The 26548-nt window shown below is 38.3% G+C and overlaps 2 protein-coding genes across 2 annotated transcripts in view; one reads left to right on the top strand and one right to left on the bottom strand.

Annotated features, from left to right (window-relative positions):
* Positions 1 to 8576, top strand: part of CD226 (CD226 molecule) — a 67216-nt gene extending 58640 nt beyond the window's left edge. The window contains exons 5-6 of the mRNA XM_004461515.5: positions 3343 to 3400; positions 5715 to 8576. Coding sequence (XP_004461572.1) covers positions 3343 to 3400; positions 5715 to 5828 — 172 coding nt within the window. The 3' untranslated portion in view covers positions 5829 to 8576. The remainder of the gene's footprint in view (positions 1 to 3342; positions 3401 to 5714) is intronic.
* A 9086-nt stretch (positions 8577 to 17662) lies between these two features.
* The window catches only part of DOK6 (docking protein 6), a 492877-nt gene continuing 483991 nt past the window's right edge, over positions 17663 to 26548 (bottom strand). Inside the window, exon 8 of the mRNA XM_058277882.2 lies at positions 17663 to 24841. Within this exon, the coding sequence (XP_058133865.1) occupies positions 24702 to 24841 (140 nt within the window). The 3' untranslated portion in view covers positions 17663 to 24701. The remainder of the gene's footprint in view (positions 24842 to 26548) is intronic.

Genomic DNA, 26548 nt, shown 5'->3' with positions numbered 1-26548 from the left:
TTTAACTGTTTTGTGGCACACTAGGGGATTTTCTAGAATATTCTTATTGACCCTTTCTGTCTCTCCCATATTCATCAACTCTCCTAGGTATTTCTTGGGCTTCATAGCTGTAATCATACTGTACTGGAATTACTCCTTTTACATGTATTTCTAATTAAAGTGTCAACTTCTTAAAGGGAGGAAGGAACCAAACCTACGCTAGCTACAGCTGGATCTCTGACACACTCAATATATGTTGGATAAGTGAATCTATCCGTCTCCACTCTTCTGTGCCAGTGTTACCCGGCGCGCACGTGTGCGTGCTCACACAGTTCTGGTGACTGGATTTCCAGTAGTCTCCTCGTCCATCACCTCCTCTCCACACCCCAGCCGCTACCTCTTTGGAGGCTCTGACTACCACTCCCCTGTACTACTCTCCGAACCCAACATGCCCTAGGTTCTGACCCCAGCCTCATTTTCAATTCCCATTTTCTACCTTCCTAGCTCCCCCAAAGTTGACAAAATTTGTTAAAAATGTAACTTTTACTCTTTGAACAACCCCGCCCCCCTTCCCGGGATGCCTGGCAGCCACATGATTCTGCCATTTGGGGCTGAACCCTGAGCACCTTCAGGATGGAGGACACCTGCCCGCGGGGAGGTCTGTCCTGCTTCCTCTCCTTGCAGAGGGACGGACGCAGCTTCACCCTCCAGAGCCACATTGGCTTCATCTGTGGCTTCTCGTCTTCTGCTCTGGATTTTAATTATTTTCTGCTCTTCTTCCCTTTTATTCACAATGGTGGGGATTGTGTTTTCCTTCACTCTTTAGTGTCCCAGAGCATTTAGCACAAAGCTTTCCAACAAGGGATGTTCAATAAGCACTTGTCTTATTAAGTCAGAAAATGAAACAGTTATTTTGCCATCCTCTCTACCACGAGCTGCCCTTAAGTCTTTTCCCTGGTCAGAGATGAGCAAATTGAGGCCAGGAACCCGGGATGTTAGCCACACCAAGGATTTCTCCAGTGTTCACCTTGGTGGACCAAAAAGATAGATGGAGGGCAGAGTGGACAGGAGGTTCATGTGGCCCACAGGCTCCACCACCTAGAGATGGCAGCCGGGGACGGCTCTCGGAGGGTCACAGATGCTGGACACAATGGATTTTGCTTCATGAAAATATATCCCTGTCACATGAATAGCTAACTGGGACTGTAGAATATATTTTGCCACTTGGTTAAATGTGGTAAAGAGAAGATTAGTGACTGGGAATGCATAATCATGGGGAACACCACAGAGAAAAAAGAACTAGTTTCATCTACCTTGTCCAGAGTATCAGTTTGTCCTTGTTACTTCAATTGGAAATGTTCTGAAAAGTGACCTGAGAGCTTCTGCAGTGACCTTCTGAACTTGACCTTGGAGACCGTTTAGGAGTAATCTTGCAGCTCCTAAAGGTGTGCAGGGATGTGGACAGCCGTCCAGTGAAATCAGGGTGTGCCTGAATGAAAGGGAATTGTGCCTTCATGCCGGTGCCTGCCAGCCTGGGGGAACAGGCTCATGTGGAGCAGTTCTCACTCCTGGTCCGTGTTTGCATGTAGCAATACCAATATTAAGTGGACATGGCCATGTGCAGTGCACAGGACTGGAAAACGTGAGAGGAGCCGAAGTGTTTTCTGTAGATCAATACCTGTGCTTGTAGGAAGAGATTTAATATTTAATGATCCCCTCCCCAAAGTGCTGGACACTTATGTTTGACCTTTGCTTCCTTCTTTGATGTTCACAATAAGTCGGGGGACACAACTGGTCCCACTTTTAGCCTTGAAAGCCCCACATCCCAGGAAACCCCCAGTCCTAGACAAATTGGAATGTTGGCCAACTTAGAACAAATAGTTATATTTTATTACCTTCATTTTAGAGACAGACAGCTGAACTTCAGAGATGCCAATAACTCAGCTAGTAAATTGCAGAGCACAATTTCACCACAGATCACTGACTCTAAGCTCCATATTCTCTTGTCTTCATTGCATTTTATACTCTAAGCTTATTTTATTTTTAATTAGATATTTGGACCTATTTGAGAAGGTTGACTCTATATCATGAGATAGCAAGCCTTGTGAACCATGATTTGACATAAGAACAAAGGTCATAGATCTGTGCCTCAAATTCCTCAACTGTAAAAAAAGAACATCTACATTATTGCTCAAGAATTTAAGGAGTGTATATAGATCACCCAGAAACGTGTCTTGTACATAGTAATAGTCAATGAATATTGGATATTGTCATCAACTAGAGAGACCTTGGTTTGTAACCATATTCATCTGGCTGTTCGCTAAAGAGGATCTTTGTGATTATGTTGACAGAGCAACTAGAAGAGCCCTTTACAGGTTAATGTCCATCACCTAAATAGCATTTCCTTGGCTAGGGATTGTCTTGCCAGGTTTTCAAGATTTCTGTGAAGAATATAATCACATCATTAAAAAATCATCTACATTTTTGCATCTAACCTATCTTCTCTGTTTTTCAATAAGTATCTTTTCTTTGGGGAGAAAACAGTCACCATCTTGCCATCATCATTATTTTCATATACTTGGATATAGCAATTTCATCTCTTGCATTTAATTGCCTCTTTTCTCCTCCTTTTGTATTTTCTCTTATAAGATTCATCATGAAGTTAGGTTTTAATAGGAGCTATGGAGTTTATTTAATAGTGTGGTTCTAGATGACCTATTCAACTATAAGGAAATGACTCCAGAACTGGTAGAGCCCAATAATCAAGAGAGAGGGCTGTGGATCTGAATCCTGATACCGCCACTAGTCAGCCATGTGATTTGGAGCAAGTTGCTGTTTTTCTTCATGCTTTAGTTTCCAGATCTGCTAAATATAAGATTGTGATGAAATCTAAGTAAAACAACCATATAGGAGGTTAGACCAGCATCTGGAAGATCCTATAAAACTTAATTATTGCCACCCAAGAAGTTATATTATTGACATTTAAAAGGAGGTTTTAATTGTGGGAAATCTCTAAGCCCTAGGTTATTTGGAGAAGGCTATGAACTGTCTATGTAATAACCCACCATGAAGCATTCTTTGATGAAATCCCTGATATTAAGTATTAATATACACTGGCTGGATACCCATTTAATGGCCTTCACCATTTGTGAGCATTTTGAAGAAGCTAGGGAAAATGTAACATAACACAATTTAGGTCAAAAGAATTTTGGGTAGGTATGCATAAGGCAAATGTGGATAGCTACTTCAACATACTTAGTAAGTGCACATGGCATGTAGGTACAGATATGTATAGAGTATTTGAAATAATACTAGTGTTGAAGTAAAATATCTTACTATCCTCTCTTGCATGTGTATTTCCAGAAGGAGAAGGAGACAGAAAAGAGTTCTAAGTAAGGAGCTCTATGATACTCACAGTAAGGTAAGTTTACTCAGAATTGTCATTTTTATCCTATGGTGCACTGTAAATGTCTTGTAAAGTCAGTGTCTTTTGTAGTTAGCATTCCTATTTTTTATACTCCTTTCAATAACCAGGTCATGCAGTTCCCTGTAATCACATGTAATCACAAGGAAACAGTTATTTCCTGAACTACTCTCTTTTTATCAGTACACTTTGAGATTAAATTTGCTTTATATTAACCTCAATGAAGGAACAATTGCATGCACGTAACAGTCAACACAATAGTATTTTTAAGTCATACGAAGACGAAATTAAATTACATAAAAGACTCAGAAGCATATCATGCACATAGAAGGACACAATGCATAGTATTTATTGTTATTATTACCTTTGGATTTATATTTATTTATTAAATAATGGAGGCTCAAGTACAAAGCTAAAGACCTTTGTAATGGGCTGCAGTCTGATAAACTAAAATTTTTCTCTTCATTCTACCTTGTTTCTGCCTCTTATTGTTTAATTAAAATAGTGGATTCTACCCCCTGGATTTGAAGATTAGAGGGATGGTGATTTGTATGCTCATTGTTTCTACTATAGATAAAATATTTCTCTTTAATACTTACTCAGTTTTGGAAAATTTCACGATAAAACATTTTCTCCAAAATTACATCAATTTCTTTTCAATTTAATGATTTACAATTGAATGCTAATTGGCCCAAGTCAAGATTAGCAATCTGATCAATGTGTTTCAGACTTCTTAATAATCTATCAGATTGATGGTTCTTTTTTTAAGTAGTTGCTTTTGGCAAAAAAATTAAAATTTTTTTTTTCTGACTAATTTATGGCTTGCTTCTTTTTTAAAATTTTTATTTTATTTTCCTTTATTTTCTTTTAAATATTACATTCAAAAAATATGAGGTCCCCATATGCCCTCCACCCCACCCATGCCTCTCCTGTCAACAAACTCTTCCATCATTGTGGCACATCCAGTGCACCTGGTGAATACATTCTGGAGCACCGCTGCAGCACATGGACAGTGGTCCACATTGTCGTCCACACTCTCTCCCAGTCCACCCAGTGGGCCACGACAGGACACACAACGTCCAGCATCCATCCCTGCAGCACCACCTAGGACAACTCCAAATCCTGAAAATGTATGGCTTGCTTCTTGACACCATCTGCTAAGAGTCAAGAAACCTTGAATTGTTTCATCGGCAATTGTTTTCCCAGCAGGCAAAAAAGTGGTGCTGTTGTCATATACAATTTTTGGGTCCCCATCTTCATCCCTAGAAGTTGTTCACTCAAGTCATTCCAAAGCCAAATTTAGTACAGTGAATTTTAGGAGAAAAGCAGCTTTATGACTCTCTACATTAGTTATCTAACTTCTTTAGGTTTCCTGAAGCATCTCATTAATACTATGAAGGATGACTTAAAAATCAGATAGCAAATGGAACTATGAAAGATAAAGAAGTTAAACCATCTTGATTTTTTTGTTTGGACAGGCTACATAAAAAATAATGACACTTAAACTTTCCATTCAGTTTCTTTTTTTTTTTAAAGATTAATTTTTTATTTCTTTCTCTCCCTGCCCCCTAGTTGTCTGCTCTCTGTGTCCATTTGCTGTGTGTTCTTCTGTGTCCCCTTGTGTCAGTGGCACCTGGAATCTGTGTCTCATTTTGATGTGTCATCTTGCTGCATCAGCTCTCCATGTGTGCAGTGCTACTCCTGAGCGAGTTGCACTTTCTTTCATGCTCGGCGGTTCTCCTTGTGGGGGCGCACTCCTTGCACATGGGGCTCCCCTACGTGGGGGACACCCCTGCGTGGCACGGCACTCCTTGTGCACATCAGCACTGCATGTGGGCCAGCTCATCGCATTGTTCAGGAGGCCCTGGGTTTGAACCTTGGACCTCCTGTGTGGTAGGTGGACGCCCTATCCATTGGACCAAATCCTCTTCCCCATTCAGTTTCTTGTTGCAAATACCAAAACTACTCAGTGTCCGAATTACCCACCTAAGTAAGCCCCCCTTGCTCTCATTCTTCTTCTCTGGTTAGAATGGAGAAGATTAAAGATTGTAAAGTATTAACTTTAAAGTGAATGGCAACTTGTTTTGTTAATTTCTTTCCTTGTGTTCAGAGTTCCTTGTATTTTAAGCTTGAACAATATATACTTTACAAGTATTCGTTTATTAATACATTCATTCAATAGACATTACAGGTACATACTATGGGAAAATATCATGGTTGAATTGAGAAGATCAGATTTATGTTTTGAATATCTTTATTAGCTGCTGAAATGCAGTGCATTGCTGAAATCCTTTGTTATTTTTCTTTCCAGCCAGATAACAACTACAGAACTCCTATCTCTACCAGTCGACCTTTGGAAGTTGCAAGTGAGGATATTTATGTCAACTACCCGAACTTCTCCCGTAGACCAAAGACAAGAGTCTAAGTTCTTTCCTGGATTTGAGCAAATTAATAATAACCATTACCCAGTGTCTACCTTTATATACAGGTTGACTCAATTTATTTCCTTTGACAACAAACAAATACTGCATTATCTAGAAAACATTCTTAACAGAAATGTTTCAGAAAACCTGACTTTAAAGAACTTACACATAATGGGAATTTATTGAATCAGGAAATGGAAAAATTCAAGAGAAGATCAAACTTCAGCAAGGCTTATTTACCAGGGCTTAAATGTGTTTAGAATTTTAAGTATGGGCATACACCAGTTTCTGGTTCCCATTTCATGGCATTGGATCAACTTCCTTCCTTGGTGTTGGATCAACTTCCTTCCTTTGGTGTTGGATGGACTTCCTTCCTTGGTGTTGGATGGACTTCCTTCCTTGGTGTTGGATGGACTTCCTTCCTTGGTGTTGGATGGACTTCCTTCCTTGGTGTTGGATTGATTTCCTTATTGTTGGCCTAAATCTCATGAACAGGTCCTCCCTGTTTCCAAGATGGCTGCTAATAACTGTTGGCAATTCATAAACCTTGTTTATGTCTGGTAGAAAGTTTGCTTCTCAGATAGAAAAAACAAATGGCTATTTGTCCACCATTAAAATAGCATGATGGCATTTTTAGATAAAGGTTAACTTAGTTTAGATAAAGGTTCACTTCTAGAGCTGGAGTGGGGTCAAAACACATTACTGGGAAATCCATGGTACTGACAGAAGAGGAGCCCGGAAGCTGGAGAGGACACCAACAAATGATGTCTGCAAAGACATTCCAAGACAGTTCTTATTAAACAACTAAAAAGTGAATATGGGGGTGGATCTGGGTTAGCTCTCTCCCCACTTCGAGAATATACTATCTCAGCATAGTCCCGAAAGGTATTTTGCAGTAGAATAAATGAAAAGTCAAGAAGAAGATAAAAGTGCCAGGGAAATCTCTTCCCTTCCTATTTGCAAGTCAAATCATCTCTGATTCTATCTAAAATTCTTGCCACCATGCCCAGGCCAAGCCTTCTGACAAGTGTAGAAGAGAGTCCACTCATAGCTTCATGTTTTTAATACTGATATTTTCCCTATTTTTGAGAATGATTTTCAGTATATAAATTCTCTTAAAATGGTCAGGCACTTGGGCATTATTAGTTTTTTAATAGTAATGAAATTTGAATAGAAGAAAAATAATGACAGTTGGGAGTGGTACAGGTTAATAGGGTAGAGAAATAGGAGGGAGGAGAGCATTGGGAGGATTCAGGGAAGGAGGAAGGGGGATCAAAGAAGAGGAGACACAAGGAAAAGCTTCTGCTTCACAGTTTGGCTAAGTAATGTCATTGAAAATCAAGGCGACCATACCTGATATTGCCCAAATTTTAGATGGCGGCAAACAATGAAAAGTATTTGTGAAACTAAACAAAACTCTCATGGCCATCTTGAAACCACCATGGTCATTACCAAATAACGTGAGCATTCATCTCTGAAAGATTTCATTATCCACCTTGATAAAAGCTGCCTGTAAGAATCAGAGCTGTAGATCTCTCATGGAAATCTTACATGAAGCAAAACCAGTTTCTCATGTTGTCCACACAGAGTCTAAGTTTGTAATTTACCATTGTAAGCACGTCAGTGAATATTTCTGTGCTATTAAATACCATGCATGCCAAATAGTGCAATTGCTCTGTGAATCACAGAAATTTTGAGAGACCCTATTTTTTGCAGAAATGAAAAAATAAAAAGCAACCATTTTCAAATTATGCTTGTGACTATGCAAGAGGAGTTAACAACTCTTAATTTGATTATGTTTGCATAAAGATCATTGTATCTTGGTTCATGGAGAGGATCCACAAATACACTAAGGCGACACAATAGGAATGGCAGTCTGCTGCATTTTGAACAATACCGGGCCTTTGAAAAATTCCATGGTTGATCTATAAGTTTGCATGGAAAAGCTGACTTAGCATCAGTTGAAAGTTAACTACTTTCCCCCCACTAAGAGTGAAAGACAATCAAAGTATTACTTTCTGGAAGACTCTGAGAATCAAATTCTCAATGATTCATATAGAGGAGGAGGAAACATCCATCCCCTTCCAACAGAAAATCGCTATGGTGTTGTGAACTCTATGAGCAGTTGCCATTTTCCCAGGGGTTTGTACTCAGGGCTTCATGGAAGTCTTACCTGGCACTCTACCTACCTGTCCCTAGGACATTTGGAACTTGTCTCTTTTTCCGTGGGTGCTTTATTAATATTATTATTATTTTAAGTCTCTTAAACAAAATTTGTCTGAGAACTACCTACTCAATCCCCTCTTTTCTGTATATTTTTCATCTGCAGAGCTCAGGGTGTTTTTCAGGGTTTCAGGAACTGCCCAAGTCCTGAAATATTCTCCAACCTTTCCTACTGCTCCTATTACACTCTGCTGTTACCAAATTCCTTCATTTGCTTCTCTGGATAATTTCATCCAAAGCACAGTCATTTTAGCCTTTTTAATATTATACTTAATTCACTAGAGTTTGGAGACTTTACCTACTATATGATCTGGTTTTTCCTAATCTCTTGTGCCTACAATTCTGGTTGTTACTGAGGAAACAGTTCAAAACAGACCCATGAAAGTTCAGAACTGAAATAAATTATATTTTAAATCTCTTTGAAAGCTGCTGCTTAGGAAGTAAGGTGCCTCTTAATATTCTTTTTTTTTACCTGTGTAATTTATATTGGTATACAAAGCAAAAATAAAATCTATATTTCCTTTGAATGCCATTATTTTGATATTTACGTTAAAGTAAAGGGAATTGCTGTGTGCTAACTAGGTAAGTATACTTGTTAAATGTCATTATGCAGTACACACTTTTGTCAGGGAAAAATGTATCTTATTAATGTACAATGACTACGTATTGATCATATTATCATCAGAGAGACCTTCAGACACAGTTAAAGGCCTTTACATACTCTGAGGAAATAGAACAAAAATTTCATTAGCTTCAATCATGTTTATGATGGGAGACAGGTGGAGACTATAATTTTCAGTTAGTAAAGATTCAGATGTATAGAATGCTTTATGTAATTCAGTTTATTACCAAGATTACACACGTAAATTTAAAATACATTGTCAATTTACAAGTTAAGTAAGATAAAAATAATTTTAGTATATTTACCCTTACTATAAGCCTCAAAATTATGCTGATGTATATAAAACTGTATTTAAAAAATTACGGCTGAATTGCAGTAATTTTTCAAACTGGTAGGGTTCAAATTAAAATGAGAAATCATTGTAATCAAAAATGTTTCTCCTTGGTTTATAATGATGTGCTATATTTTGTACTGCTTGTATGAAATGCCAGCAATGTTGAAGAGAATTTAGAATAAAGATGCTTATAAAGTATAGGTGGAGATGCTAAGCTGTGAGTATACAGTTCAGCTTCTTTCCATAATAGCCACAAAAAAGATCTTTGAAAAATATAAAATGGTATAAACATTTAACATTACTGATTTATTATCATCATAATTTTGGCCATTGTTAAAATGGCATGTCTAGGAAGTAGTGACCTTGATGTTCTGTTCTTTGAAATTATTCTAGCCAAATCTCTAGCTTCTTGAAGATTTACTGAAAAATAAACACTTGTTCTTTTAAGCTTCTCTATTGCTACTGAGCCTATATGCAGAACTGTGGCTTCTAGGATTAATGGAAATACCTTCTAAAGAAATTTTATAACTCTTCAAGTTTGGTTTACATATTATATTTTTTCATATTCAAAGCACTAACCACATTGTGAGGTATTGTAAGAAAAGAATGTAATTTGTGTATGTGGGTGTGAAATGTCTAAGATTATCCTGGTTTATGATTATTGTCCCTGTTTGAATGATGTTATAAGGTCTCCCTTTTTAGAATGCTTTTTCTAGTTTTACTCTGCAATTTATGATTCTCGATTTTTGCAGGACATGCAAATATTTGCCTTGATGTAGTGTGGTTTTGAATAATTATAACAGTGCTCCATGATCATTAGTTTTATTTGCTATCAAAGAAGAGCAAAAATTCCTGCAGAATAAAATTCAAATAGTTAAATGCAGAAAAAAATTCAAATTGAGACACTTGGTAACGTCTATCTCATTGCACTATTTGATGTATTTTATAAGCGCGTGTAGTTCAAATGGTCAAATCAGTGAGCAAGGATTTTTTTGTGTTTTGTTTGTTTGTTATTGAAAAATAGCAGTTCCCTGTCCTCCCCCATTTTGTCTCCATTGACACCACAAATTTCACATCTTTTAACTGATTATTTTATTCTCCCCACCTTTCAAAATAACATGGTTATATTACTAATTTTTTTCAATGTAGACATCATTTATTGATTTAGATCTCTTTCATCTCCCCAAAATCACCACACTCACACACCCTTCTTATCTGCTCATCCTTCCAAAATAATTTTATCAAAAAAATGTATATATATTTTTATGGAAGTACTGAGGGATTGAACCTGGGACCTCATACATGCAAAGGAGGCATCCCAGCAACTTCATCTTCCTAAAGAAGACTCCTCTAGAGCCTGGAGGAGGTTCTGTCTGCACGTGACGCAACTGTCCTCCTGGAGACTCCCTTCATCCAGAAAAGGAAGAGACGGATAAGAAAACCTAGAAACAATTCCAGAAGATTTCCGAGAACAAATGGACATGCTTTTTCAGATTGCACATGTTCAAGTTCCCAGAGTAATGAATAATAATAGAGGTCTGTTATATTTGTTTTCGTGTCTGAGTATATTGCAGGAATATCCAAATAAGTCTAAGATAGTTTTGGGAAATTTTTGAATAAATAAATAGATACAAGTTAGTGTCTTTATCAGGCCTTTCAATTGGTAATCTTGGAATAATGACCAAGAGATCATATTTAATAATGCTATTGAGATTTGATTTGAATATAAGGCTTCACCCATTCCCCAAATAGTGGATATATACTGCATGTCTTCTATACTTTATACTTTAAATTTACTCCAACTTATTGATTTTTTAAAAACTGCAACTTATGGTAGCCAGAGATATATGTTTACATGCAACATCAATTTCTTTGCAACCTACTCCAAAATTCTAAGCTGAATTGCATCCATTTGTTATGGAAAACTGCTCATTAAAATGGCATAAAATTATGACATTGGGTGTAAGTTGACCTATAGAAATCAATATTATTAAAGTGAGAACAGAGTGCATAGGCAGTACAAATCTTTTGCATGTGGTCAAGTAAGTGTAGGCTCTTTCTGGACTAAATTCTCATGAGTTTTTACTATAAAAAATCAGTTTTCCAAACCCCCAATGAGTATAAACGAATTATGAATAGTTCAGCCATTGTTTTCAATCAGATACTAATGAATGTGGTTAGGTTACTTCATCTTCTGAGTCTCAGTTTCTCCATTTGTAGAACACAAATGTTAATAGGTACCCCACGGAGTATAAACTGTATGGTGGTTTGTATTTTTAAAGGAATTGGTCCATTTCATTTACGATGTCAAGTTTATGTGTGTAGAGTTGCTGTGGTAGCCCCTTATTTTTGTATTCATGTCTGCAGGGTCTGTAGTAATATCTCCTGTTTCATTCCTGATGCTGGTAGTCTGTCCTTTCTCTCTTTTATTTTTCTTTGCCTACCTTGCAAAGGATTATCAATTTATTGATCTTCTCAAATAATCAGATCTTTGTTTCATTGATATTCTCTATTCCCTGATCTTTTATGGTCAATTTCCCTGATCTTTATGATCTTTTGTTTTCAACTTATTTTGTTTTGTTTCTTTTGTTTTCTTTCCTTTTCAACTTATTTTGCTATTCATTTTCTAGGTTCTTGAAGTGGGAACTCAGATGATTGATTTGGGACTTTCTCCCTTGTATAACAGAAACATTTGGAGCTATAATTATCCATCTCAGCTTGTTATAACTGTGTCCCACAGATTTTAATTCATTTTATTTTCATTTTCATTCAGTTCAATGTATTTTTTTTATTATTTTTAAAGATTTATTTATCTTACTTCTCTCCCCTTTCCCACCCACCCCATTGTCTGCTTTCTGTGTCCATTTGCTGTGTGCTCTTCTGTGTCTGCTTATATTCTTATATTCTTGTCAGTGGAACTGGGAATCTGTGTCTCTTTTTGCTGCAACATCTTGCTGTGTCAGCGCTCCTTGCATGCGGCACCACTCCTGGGCAGGTTGCATTTTTTTTACCTGGGGTGGTTCTCCTTATGGGGTGCACTCCTTGTGTGTGGGGCTCCCTTATGTGGGGGACACACCTGCATGGAATGGCACTCCTTGCGCGCATCAGCACTGTGTGTGGGCCAGCTCATCACACGGGTCAGGAGGTCCTGGGTTTGAATCCTGGACCTCCCATGTGGTAGGCAGGCGCTCTATCGGTTGAGCCAAATCTACTTCCCAGTTCAATGTATTTTTGATGACCCTTTAAGTTTCTTCTTTGACCCACAAAATATTTAGAAGTGTGCTTTTTAGTTTTCAAATGTTTGGAGATTTTCTTGTTATCTTTTGTTATGGGTTGAGTAATATAATACAATAAAATATATCAATTTCTCTTTTCCATATCTTCTTCTCTGGTTTCTGCTGATTTTGACTCATTGAGTTTCAATTTTCTTTGCTTATAAGGACTTCATTCATATGGATTAAGGCTCAGCCTCATTCAACTTGGCCTCATCTAAATAGGACCTTCAAAGATGGAGGCAAAGTGTGGGGAAGGAGTTGTGTTCTATATGATTATGATGAAATCTTAGTCTTTTAGTGGGCCTGTATCAGTTATACTAACAAGTGTTTTTCCGGTGGTGTAGCTTTCACTTTGCCTCTATTTGCTCTTCTGCCTGCAGCATTTCCAATCTCTTTCCTTGAAAGCCTGACTCTGTTGACAATGTTTTAATTTTTCCTTCTTTAGGTGAGACAGGAAGACTGCATGGGCTGGGACTAGATTTGAGAACAGTGACTTTGCAAAGTCATTTCCCCAGGAGAGGTGGTCTTTGTTATTGAGACAGCTCTTGGCTTATTTCAGTGTCTTTTCCTCCCCTTTCCTTGCCAGAGCTATGAGGGCATCTTTCTTGGATCCTCATGTTTAGAATCTGGTGGGTTTCCTGGAGGGAAAGTTCATAAAAGAATGGGGGTCCACCTAAGACTGTGACCCATACAAGTTTCTCACTTTCAAGTCAATCCACATTCAGATGCCAGTAAATCAACTAAATTATCATTTAATTTCCTACCAGCTTATGGCAGCAGGGCTTTAGCTCTAGGTAAGCAAATAGTAGTCACTGAATCTCTCTGATGCATCTGCTTCTCCAGATTTTGGGGTGGTGGTTTACCCTGGGACCTCAGTTCTTTGACAGGTTCAAGAAAAATAATTGATATTCAGTTTTTGTACTTTTTCTTGTTGTAAGGATTGCAGTTCCATGTTGGCACTGAAACTGAGATTACCCTCTCATGTACTTCTAGTCCATATGTTTTCTGCTAACTTGGTTTCTCATGGGTTTCTTTGTCCTGACATTCTGATGCTTCACTAGGATACTCTGACCCTGGACTCTGACTTATACAACTTTTCTCTGCTCTACACAGACCAACCCAGCTGAAAAAATACTAGTGGTATATGAAAATAGAATACATATTTATTTTTAAAAATGAATACAAAACTGAAATTCAGAAAACAATCTAAATTTTAGTGTAAGACTGTTTTCCTGATTGTGCTCAGAACAATGTCAAGTCTCATAAAAATTCTGAGTCACATAGGAGCAAAAAATAATACAGAAAAATTCATTTCCAGGCCACAAGAAGAAAACATGTCAAGTCTATCTAATTAGCAAAAACTATGAGAGATGAAATGTCATTAACTCTTACTCTTGTTAGTGATCCTTTTTTGGATTTTGCTAAAATAAAATGAAATATGAGTCACAGAAAGTGTTTCACTGGTCATGTGTATTCAGTATTTATTTATTTTAAGGTCGAGTTGCATAAATGATAAATGAGAATAGAAGGTTCTGTGGGTAAGAAGACCCAAATCAGCAACAGCCTATTATATATAGTGTATGTATATATGTGTGATATATCTATATATGTGTGTATATATGTGTGCTTATATATCTACATATGTGTGAGTATATGTACATAAGTATACACACACATATGTCTTCTACAGAAAAAATCACACACAGGAAGAAAGGAGGAAAGGGAAACAAAAACACGAGGCAGACCTGAGGAAGATGGCCCACACATCCTGTGGCCTTTTACACAATGCTTGCTAGTGGAATGTTTTCATGAATGTGTGAAAGAGTCACAAGACCCAAGCCAGAGCTGCCAGGTGGTGTGTTCACCACATATGGCCATATATCAAAATATCACGAGACGTGCTAAATAGATTATTTAAACATTTCTTCTCAAACTGTACCCTCTTTCTCTTTACAGATTAATGGAACTGGTGTTGAAGCTAAACTTTTCTATTGGGTTAGACTGAAACAAACAAAAACAATCTACTATTGTCCAGAACATGCTGTCATCTCTTTCAGGTCAGGAAGAAGCATTAGTAGTAACCAAGCAATAAACAGCATCTGTCATTTATGCTTCCTGGAGAAGACTCAATCCAGGTAGGAACGCAAGACAAATGTCACCTCTTTTACTCAATAGTTGGGAGCAATGACCTGAATTCTTTTTGAGAGAGCAACATGCTCTAATAGATTAAAAATAATGCTCCAAACTCCAGTTGTAAACCAAAGTTAAACACAAGTTTAAATGTGCTATTAAAATGTTATGGTTTACCATGTCCAATACCATGAGATAGTGCCTTTTGGGGAATAATGCTTCTTAGAGACGTAGGGCATTTTAGATTTACTGAAGAGTTACGAACGTAAAGGTCTTATGAAGGATAGAGTTATATGTTGTTCATGAAACAACATCACGTACTATATGTAATGTTGATTTTATCAGATGTCAAATGTCAGACCGGATCAGTCTAAGTTCTGCACAGTATTAAGAGCAGCAGTAGGGCATTCGTTCCAGTCTAATATCTGGCCATCTCATTTTTTAAAAATCCAAACTTACAATGGTTCTCTTTGACTTGACTTTCCCAAGTCAGAGCTCTCAATGGACCATTCAATCATCTTGAATTAAGAATGCCACTCCTCAAGAATTGAGAGAGAAGGTCAGATGTGGAGAGAGGAAAGCTGGGGAAGAGGAGCTGAAGACATTCATAATACATTTAGTCTACCATTTTTCTTTTTTTAAAAGATTTATTTATTTATTTCCCCTTCTCCTCCAGCCCCAGTTGTCTGTTCTCTGTGTCTGTTTGCTGTGTGGTCTTTGTCCGCTTCTGTTGTTGTCAGCAGCACGGGAATCTGTGTTTCTTTTTGTTGCATCTTCTTGTGCGTACCATTTTTCTTTAGATTTGATGGCTGAGAGTGAGCAAACTGTGGATAGAGTGAAATAGGTTATTTCTGGATGGTGGCCTTAATATTTATTTGTTAATGATTCAAGCCCTTTTTCTATATTTAATATAATTGGATTTGTTAATATACATATATATATATATATAAACTTCAAAGAGATTAAGCTACCTAAAACATACTTTCTTATAGATATTGGAAGAAGAAAATAATTTACTAGGTCAAATAGTACTCGAGGATGTTGGCTGAGGCACACTAGACTAATTATATCTGCTCTATGACTTGGAATGCGTACTTCTTCCCAGGGTGGCAAGCTCCTTAAAAGAAGGTCCAAACCTTACTCACTTTTGAACTCCTAGGTCCTAGAAGTATATTCTGAGTTCCCTCCTGACATTGATGTGTATCAAGAGGAGTTAAAAGGAGGCAAGAACAAAAAAACTAGGAGACATTGCTTGTCCTTTACTAATATTTTGTAGGTAACAAGCTGTAAGTATTTAGTGATTGACTGGCCTTTGAGATTATATTAAATTAGCAGCTGAGATTATACTAAATTAGCAAACTGATTTTATAAAATACCTAGTTATTAGGATAAATCATATTTACATGAATGTTTCCATGGACATTCTATCCAACTCTTGCTCAACTATTTATTTTAATAATTCACCATATGGACACCAAAATGTGGTGAATTTTATCATAATTCTTGACCAACTTGGAAAAAGATAGCTGTTCTTTGCCATTTTAGGGATTATCTTGTTTTCTTTGTACATTATAAAAATATAAAGGCTATTGTTATTGGGTTGGTGTTCTGTGACATGCATTAATACACATTTTCTTTGATGTCAGCTCTAAGTGTATACAAACCTTACCCTCTTCATAAAAAACACTTGCTACAGTAAATATATTCCCCATAATTTTAATAGTGACAGAGGAGAGAAAATTCATTAAGTTCATACTATCTATTTCTTAAGAAAGTGGCACAAAAACTTACACCCAGAATAAGTCATATTTCATTCAGCTTTAAAAAATAATGGGTAATTTCATCCTTATTGCTATGTGTGGACATTTTCTAAACTTCTACTGGCTGTCCAGAATTGGAAGGTCTCATGCATTTTTCATTGCTTTCATTTAATTTATGACTTTGGCCAGACCTACTCATAGCAGGACATTTTAACACCACTCACTGCTTGACCTAGGCACTCCCTCACTTGCTTTGATTTCTCTGATATCAGTGGAAGGCTCAACTCTTTTTAAGGGTATGACTCTCCAAAAGGACAAAAAGAAAGATACTCCTAACAAATTAATCTAAGAAACCAACAAGAAATGCCCAGCCAGTAGTTAAAGGTAAAGTTTGAGAAACAGACTTTCTAAATGCATTTCCAGGCAGGTCTGCATCCAAGGCTTCTATGTCATGGGATGGGGTACTACACAGGAAGCCAGTGGTCTCTACTGCAATCGTGACTGCGGGCACTGGACTTCTGATGTGAAATCTTTGTCTACCATATGCTCATTTTCAATCATTTTCTTTGGTTGTTAGAGAGCAACTGTGGTGCAAGCAGTAAAACCATTTCCTAGTTATGTGACAGCAACTTAACCTCTCTGGGGACCACTTCATCTAGAAAATGAGAGTGTTGATCTCTAATGTCACTTTCACTTAGATTCTAATATTCTACCCAGCCAAAGTCAGCCTACTAAAATTATATTCAAGTGCAACATATGGTTAGGAAAACGTTAGAAATACATAATAAAAAGGGCCTTCTGGGAGCAGATGTGACTCAAGCAATTGAATGCCTGCCTCCCACATGGGAGGTCCCAGGTTCAGTTCCTGGTGCCTCCTGAAAAGACAAAAATAAACAACGAGCAAAGCAAACAATAAAACCAACTCAGGGAAGTCGATGTGGCTCAGTGTTTGAGCTGGTTTCCCACACCTGAGGTCCTGGGTTCAATCCCCAGCCCCTGGAACTCAAAAAAAAAAGGCTTCTTTCACTTTATTTTGAAAATAGCAAGCTGGTAAATAAAGGAACATTTTAAAGGTAAGCAGACTATGATTGTCAGAATTCTGTTTTAATTACATTGTTACAGTTTATCAAATTATGACAAAAATATAAAGAAACCATATAATATTACAGTGCTAGCAATATTAAATAATGGGTAAAAATGATCAATTCAATCGTTTGAACTCTCAGTCATGCAAAGTTGTGGTGCAGTGTTTTTGAACTGCTTTACCTCTTTTTAAGTGAGGAGGCAAATTTTAATACAGCACAATTATTAATTATCCTCCTCGTAGCAATATAATTTGTAAAGTTTCTTAGAACTATGAATATGACATTGAAAACAATAGATTACATTAATCTATTAAGAACTGAGATTTGGAAACTGAATTCGGAAGAAGGTAATTGTTCAACTATGCATTTCATGTATTTTTATCAAAGGAAAAAATCACACACACAGGTTTAAAAAATTTTAATTTCTAATTTTATTATTGCCTCATTATTATAATATTTTCGGTTCTTCCAGAAATTCACATTTTGGTTCCAGGGACAGTTATTCTTTTGCATTCCATTCAAGAGGTGATTCAACTAGTATTTAAATACAGATGTCCCCAAACTATTATTTATCTGGAATAGACTGTAACTGAAAATTAAGTATGTCAAATCATATATGCTCCAATAGAATCCAATTTATAATGGGTATTTTATTTCTTATCAATGGTCTAATGTTCAAGACTATCTTTATCAAACTGATCATAAACATTGCATTTAATAAACTACAAATGACATCCCTTTTTAATGCATAGTATAAGACTTCACAAAGTGTATATATAAATTAATTAAATAAGGATTTACAGAAAGCAAACATATAACATAATTTAATATATTTTTAAGTTTCATAGGGATAGGGATTTTACAACAGGGAGTAATTCTGTGTGCATCTAAGAAAGAAAAGTAAGGTAGCTAGTGGAACGTACGGAGTGGGTCTGAAGTCAAAAATGCCTATGTGTGCATGTGGGTGTGTGTGTGTTAGGGTAGGGTGGGGTGGGTGCTGGGGTCCTCTGCAGGTCTGGGAGGTCTTCAGTGATAGGGAGTAAAGAGGATGATAACTTTATGCTCATTTACCATTAGAGCAGATGATTGGTTGGTGTGATTTACGTACTACCTGCTCTAAGTTAAGTAACAGAGCTTTTTATAACTGGAAAGAGTCATCCTCTATTTCAGGTCTTCACAAAGACTTGGAATGCCATGCAATAGATATGTAAATCCAAATTTGATCTTGTTAATTTCTGATTGACATGTAATATTAAGACTCTATCATATTATTTTTCATTTTCCCCACATTCCAGCTCCTTTGTCAAATAGTTAATTATCTAGACTCACCATAAAAATCCTCTCAAGATGTTTTCTTTAATGGAAACCCCGCACTGACTTTTAAACAAATTAAATCATCGTCCCAATCTTCTTTTCCTGATTTTTAAAAAAAATTTTGATTTCTGAAAATAACCACCTCCTATGGGGCTGTGGGGATTAAGAGAGCAATCAGATTCCAGCATCAGTGCCACTTCAGGCTAAGGCTATATACACTGCTCCACCTGATGCACAATTCCATGTCAACAGGAAGGGCTGATTTTTACACTCCCTTTAAGTATAAAATGCATCCTATAAGCACGAACAACTACTAAAATTGGCCCAAAATAATTACTAGGAAATTTAAATCCGTTCATTCTTGTCATAATCAGAATGTGGAATATGGAGACAGGTATAGAAGATGAGGTAAAATAAGAATATGTGTTAAACAGAATTATTAGAAGGGGACATATTTCTATTAAAATGTATTTTTCTTCTATTTTAAATGCTTACAAGATGCCAAAATCTTAAAATGGGGAGAAAGTGTCTGAAAATTACAAGTAAATTGTGGTTCTCATATTATTTAGTAATTTTAATGTATTCCTTATTTCCTTAAACATTTAATTAAGTAATTGCCTACTGAAATGGTGTTTTAATGTAAAAAAATCCTCTCTCAAATTTCCTCTGAAATGGACATTTACAAAGTTCATGTAAAAAATGTAGCACTGATGTTATCAATTAGCTAATAAAATGTTGACTAACGTCATAAATAATTATACTGTATGGTGGCACAGGTGATAAAGAACCAAAAATTATAACCACAATTACAATGTGATGATTAGGATGAATACTAAACACACCTCCTTAAATTTGTTTGTTTGACTATAACTTAGGATAAATAGGCTTGACTTTTAAACAAAGACTGGATGATGAGTCGATAGAGCTTATGACATTCATTTATGAGTCCAACAACATGGTAGTCTTGGCCAAGTCTATTGAATTGCCCCACAAAACTTCCCATTGTGATAACTGATGATGAATCCAGCAGGATTCATATGAAATATATGAACAATATGGAAACATCTGAAAAATATGGGTAAGTACTTTCTTTAAGGGTCATGTGGCATTTCAGAACTCCCACTCAGCCTAAATGGAAGAGGAGATGGATTCAAGGGGCAAGAAACCTATTTTAGGAGTCTGTAATGAGTCCAAACTATTTCTGGCAATTTCAGTGACTCTGAACAAATCACAACATCTGTGGGTTGTTTTTCTTCTGAGGGGGATTTTAAGTGGGACCTTTGTTCTCCATGACCTTTGAGACTGCTTCCAGAACTAGCCTTTGCCGCTCCAGAAAATGTGTCCAACATCTTGTGATAATTCCATAACTCCACAAATCATCTAATGCCTCCTTTGGTTTTGATAACTGTAGGAAGTATACTACAAATTCACATTTTTAAATAGGAAAGTAAGGATTTGTGGTAGTTTCATAGAGAAAAAGTGAGATTAATCTTTCAGATTATATTTACAGAAAACACGCAAATGAGATTGCAGATCCTTTCTCAGCTACTTAGCTTGGAGCTGGTCTCATTGATAATACACCTCCTGCTAAAACTCAAATGAGCGTGACCATACAAAAATGATTCTCAAGTTAGTGAAGATATATTTTTCTATGGAGATTTTGTTATAAATTCCTTTTTGTTAAATACTTTCTACTAACCCAAAAGAAACACATTTGTTGGAAATGTGTTTTCTTCCTTTGGTAACTTTAAGACATGACACAACTGTTTTTCTCTCTCAATAATATACTTAGTACAAGGATAAGGGATAAACCAGGAACATCTTTAGTACAAGGATAAACTATTAAGGGAAGCAGAGTCTGTGACCTGGAACTGGGGCTAGAACGTTTGGAAAGAAGAGCCCAATCATCCCTCTAGACGTTTCATTGCCCTCTTTGGCTAGTTCTCATCCTCCCTCTCTGCTCATTCCTCCTGGGGAAATTGCACTACATAAATTTCATAGGCTAGGAATTTATTTATGAGGCATATCATTTACTGCCATAATTAGTAATACATAGTTAGGCGACAGTTAATTGTCTCTTATTTCAATTGTGTATTTTGAGAAGGCTGAGGTTGGAGACTGTAAAGTACACTGAATGATAAAGTAATTTGAAATTGGGAGACATGTATAGACATGATATGCCTAAGAGAATTGGAGAAAATGCATACAATTTTCACTATGAGCAGTTTTTAATATATATATTTTAAAACACGAAGGGTTAAAGTCTTTAAGTTCAGCCCCACTGAATGCATATTGTCCATTTATTGTGCTGTGTTACAAGAGCAAAAAATGAGCTAAAATTCTTTTTAAGAATGTAATTTGCTTAGCTTGTTTTCACTCTAGCATTGATGGTTCATTTTAGAAAATGGATCAAATAATTTAGGGAAAATGGTGCTCATGCTTTTTTTCCCCTGAAATATTGACCAAAGGATGAGGGGCAGACATAAATTTTTATGATGCTTTTTAATATCTCCTATAAAGACACCACATGCAATAATTTGATCTGTAGATGCTACTACCAACAGTGTAAATTTATGTATTCGTGTTCTGTTTCTATATTGGACAGATAGCATAGGTGATTGACAATTTCATAGGTGAGAAAAGATTTTCAAACAAAATTGCCCAATGAAGATGGAGAAGAATTGTACAAGATACCAGGACTAGCACTCTAGGTTACTATTTGCTCAAAAAAGTGAGGTTTACTTTTGATAAATATGTTTCATGTTATTTCACATGCCCTATCAAACATCATCTTCCCTAATATATAAGTAAATCTATCTATCTATATATTTATTGCATTAAGTTCAAATTGTGGCAGTGGCCAGACCTATTGATTCATAAATATTTGCAACCTGCATAAATAAATTAGTTCTGAGAGTATATTATTAGTTCAATAAGTAAGAGACAGACACGTTTTTTTTCTCCCCCATCAGAATAATAAACTTTTGCATCAAGATTATTTTGTACTTTTCTGCATTTTAAATATGATGTCATGTGTGGTTCATGTATAGTAGTAATAAATATGATCAGAATTAACAACTGGGGACATAAAAACAAATCCCCTTAAGCATGTCTGGAAAGCATCGGTCCACCATGCCATCTCTGCTCAGACAAGAGCCTTGACCACTCATGCCGGGCTCCTTCATCATTGCTTTCCTCCCACCTGCCATGGAAATTGTGACCATCTTCATTCATCTGTACAAATCTGGATGGGAACCTAACCAGATCACACTGAGAGAAGCCAAAGGTCATTTGGTTCATATCAATCCCTCCTTGCAATGAAAAAGTCACATGTATGTTAAAGATAGACTACAGTCCCCCAAAGGGGAAAAATTACTTGCAAAGCATAGAGGCATCTTCAGTCAAAAACCTACCATCTCAAGTGAGTTGAATACATGTCTCTCATCATTCTAGTTCCTCCAGTGGAAGTGATTTTAGGACATTCCAGGAGACTGATAGTAATTTTCACCTCTGGTTTTTGCAGAAGATTTATCTGCTTGCTGCTTGTCATTTTTATTACAATGCTTACTGCCTTCTGTCAAGTATGTTTGGTTAACATAAATTCGCCTATCTGTTCATTTAGTAATTTTAACTTAGCTACAATTGTCTCAAGAGTATACTTGGAGGAGAATGCTAGAAGGAATCCCCAAAAAGGTGCTATGAGATATTTTATAGCATTCTTGTCATTGTGATGGGATTGGGTTAAAAACTTGGGACGGAAATCTCTCTACACGCTGGCTGATTGTGTCACAATTTTCAGAATGAACTGGTCCCACCTTATGCCTAGCCTCTGATATCCCTCAGTTAGGCTCCCATGGTGTTCTTGAAAAAACTTCATGCAGCTCCCACCAAGTAGACCCAAGAGTAGACTCATCTCCTTAGCAGAATCCCCTGGACTTGCGGGCTGTGCTTCCCACACAGGAAAATGGCTGAGACTTGAACCGGGACCCCAAGGGTCTTTTCCCATTAAGTCCCTTGTAGAAACTTGAGGTTTCTAAGTGACAGCTCGACTGAGTGAGCCAGTGAGAGTCTCTCTCCGAGTGTGGCACCACTAGGAGCTGTGCTAAATGGTCTCAGCTAGGAGCTGTGCTAAATGGTCTCAGCTAGGAGCTGTGCTAAATGGTCTCAGCGGGGAGTTGCTGGGGTAAATTTTACAAAGGGCATTTCAAAACCAGATGCCATGGGCTACGGTCATTCACGAGTGTTTAACCCTGAAGGCTGGGATTTCAGGTAAGGCTGTGTTGTAAGGAAAGAGTCAGCTCCTCTTCTGTTGTCTCAGCAAAATTCACAGGGCAGAGAGTTCGGGTAATTTTCTTTTTATCCCCGAAGGCTGAAGATAATTATTTTTTGCAGTCACATTAACTTTTATGATTAGCATCTTGATATTTTTTTCATACTTATCTGAGAAATTCAGAGGATCTAGATAGTTGCTGTAAGTGCAAATTTATCAAGGAGGGACCAGAACCATTTTTATTACTAGTTATTCACTGAAATGAATTGTTAGTCTGCGCTCAGGCTGGGGATATCTTATCATAGGCTAGCAAAACAGGTGCCCTTTCAACAAACAAAGTTAGTTTAAATAACTTTACGATGAAAATAAATTAGGTTTTCCTCTTGTATGAGCTGCTCTTTAAATCCATCCTTGAGTGTTTCGGAGTTGAACATCCTAGGCACATGGCATCAGATAATTCAGGAAGAATCCTTCTCATTTTCACTCAAGTAACCTCCAAAGTTTAGGGCAAAAATATCTGTGTTGGCTTGAATTAGCCAAACTTCCCTAAATAATGTGGATATGACTACTTTCCTTTAAACCTTGTAGATTCGGCCAGTGTCAGGGCTGAAAAAAATTATATTTAATCCACTTTCTCTTATAATCTCTGACAACTCATGCCCAGTAAAAGAAAAATAAAACCCAGCGAGGCTGTGGTTACACAGTCAATTACAAGCCCTTCAAGACTCTCTGAGAATGGCATCTATGAAATTCAAAACATTTGTATCTACAATCCTATTCTTTTACTGTTTGCAAAATGGCTGAGTTCTTTTTTGGTGTGTTTTTCTTTCTTTCTTCCACAGTTCCTCATTTAGAGTCCCTCTTTTTCTCGAGGTTAAATGGAAGCTGATCAGCAGTCACCCACCCTTTACCACGTAGCTCAGATGCAGGGCCAAAGGGTGAGAAATTGCCCCAAACACGGGGACACTAACTGGGACGACAGCGTGATCGCGCGAAGCGTAGGACAGCTAGCCTTGTTCTTTTGCTTCCTAAGTGTCTTCCCTTCTCACATTTTCATTTACACTTGTCTTAAAAGCAGACTTGACTACATAAATACTTTTGCTAATAAGAAGCCTTTTTTACAGCACTATTTTAAAATAGCTATTCAACATAACAACCTTAATTTGAATGCACCAAATCACAGTTTTCAACAATTTAAGTGAGCATATCCTGTCACCCTCAGCACACGTTGGATATATACTGGTATATATAGATGGACACGGCGGTATCCGTATCTGTGTTTGCCTACACACGTACGCGCACGCGCACACAGGAGAGCGACAGGGCCAGCTTAGGAGTGTATTTCTCAAGTTCAGGTTCTGTTCATTGCCACTGGACCCATTTATACGGAGGGCTGTGATGCCCACTGGATCTGGCCCTGTCCAAACCTTGACAGCCACGCCGACTGTGCCTGAGGGCAGGCCCTGTGAGCAGAGGGGCACACGGGGCAGTTCAACCACGTGGACCGAGGGTGGCCCGTCAAGGAGTCACCACCCTGTTGGGTGACTTCTCCCGGTGCCGAGGCCTCTGCTACCATCAGACCCAAAGGATTTTGCTCTCAAAATGACTGTTCGTACGATTGGGACGCAATTTTTGTAAAACCTAATTTCCCCCAAAGAAATTCAATAAATAAAGGACTTAGCCACCGGTTCAAGGAAGCGGAACTCCAGTTTTTAACCTTCCTCTGTGGACGGGACTCGCCCGGCCCATGGCAATCTTGGCTGCGGGTGTCTTCCAGGAGCAGAGGGTGCAAGTGGCTTCCCGACCCTGCGGGCGGGCCCAGGCTGACGGTGTCCCCGGTCGGAAGGGGCTCTCTCTGCGTGTCACTGGATGAGGCTGGAGCTGTAGCTGAAGCCGTAGCTGCTGGACCGGGACAGCGGCTGGGAGGCCTCTTCGCTCTGCTCGGAGGCGTAACTGGGAAATGTCTGTGCCCGAGACATCTTGGCTGAGCCAAACCCGTGACCTGGAAAGAAAGACCGGAGCGCTGGGCTAAGAAACAGGTTCAGGAGCGCAAAGACACGGCCTAAACAACAGCAAAACAATTTTTCAAGAAATAAAGCTGGACCTCAAACACCATGTTGAGCTGGAGAGAAGTCAAATCGAGAAACTCAGTACCATGATCTTTGATAAGTTTTTTTTTTTTTTTACTCAGAGCTCAATACTTTCCCCCCAAAAGCTAGGTAAATTTTCTTGGGATCTCTAACTTTGAGTAACCTTGAACTTTTGGAAACGAGCAGGAAAGCTTTTCCAAAAAAACGCTGCTTTGAATGAAGAGCGTTTTAAGCTACTTTCTTTTCTTCCATGCTCACTCTTAGCATGCAAAAGCAAATGATACACTTTGTAAAAACCTTTGTGCAGAGGAAAACGACAGTTTGTCATAACCATCGGCCATCAGTTATCAGGAAGAAGCATTTCCAGTGACAGCGCCAGAGGCCCCGGCTTACCTTCAGCCCTTTCTTGAGACCTAATCACCGAAACCGCAGTCTGGCTAACTGAAACCATCCACTTCACATTTTCTATAAAATATACCGAAAGGGAATTCTGCTTTTGCTTTTAGTGGTTCAGAGACAACCCTGCGGTGAGAAATTTTGTCTAACAGAAACCAAAGCCGAAAGGATGACTGAGCTCTCTGTGAGAATGCTAACACTCTACGGAAGAAGGACACACGCCAAGGCTCCAGGAGAATCTGCAGCCTCTTTTAACCAGTAATTAGTCTTCAATAATTGGGAATGATCAGTAGCTGTTGGATGAGTTTAGTGGGGAAAGAAGGAAAAACGATCCAGTAAGCTCTGCCTTGTCAGAGTTCCTATTTTACCCCGATGAGGAGATGCATTTAGTTTGACGTGCGGTTGCTCTGCTCGCTGTGGAGAGGAACCCAGAGAAGACCGTTTGTTAACGTGACGCATTAAGCACCCAGTCGTCAAAGCTTCCTTCACAATGGCATCTGCTCAAGGCTCCTCTCAAGGTCAGGGGTTTGACCACTTGGAAATAACCTTGCTGTGTCTGAAGCTGGGGCCAAAGGGGAAACTCAAATGAAATTGGGTAATAAGAGGCTAATTAAAACTGGCAGAGCCACTTAAACAGGAGAAAACGGTGAGAGAAAAATCTTGCGTTCCAGATAAAAATCCTGATAGAGTCACTCTGTGCCTGATCTTCCTGTCGACTGGGTGAAGGGAAAGCAGGAGGGATGGGGGCTGCGGGAGCTGTTGGGGTGTCCCCTGCCTTGGCCCCCTCCTCCCCTGCCACTCCTGGGGCTGCCCTCCCTCCTTTCCACGTCGCGTCCTCAGGGTCGGGCAGCCCCATTTGCCCCTGGACCCCTCCAGGCCTGGCGCTGGCCCCGTCGTTGCCCGCCCCTCACTTTGCCCACCGCTCTGAAAATAGCCCCCTCTTAGATTCTCTTAGAAACCCCAATCAAGGGTTTCTTCCTTTTCCTACAGGCAAGGAGGGGAAGGAGGGAAGAATGAAGCAGGGCAGTAGGCGGAGGAGGGGGTGCTGGGGGCGAGGGGGCGGGAGGTGCTGGGCCCAGAAGGCCAGGGCGGGCTCGACGCCCCTGCCGCTTACCGCCGTGGGAACCCTTGAGAGACCTGTCATTCCCCGAGCTCCACTGCCTTGTCTGCAAATCCTGGACGACAAACAGGGCACTTCCTTTGCAGGGCTCTTTTGAGTACTA

The sequence above is a fragment of the Dasypus novemcinctus genome, chromosome 16 (genome assembly GCF_030445035.2).
Source record: "Dasypus novemcinctus isolate mDasNov1 chromosome 16, mDasNov1.1.hap2, whole genome shotgun sequence".
Classification (NCBI taxonomy): Eukaryota; Metazoa; Chordata; class Mammalia; order Cingulata; family Dasypodidae; genus Dasypus; species Dasypus novemcinctus.
This window is presented reverse-complemented; position numbering and strand designations above follow the sequence as displayed.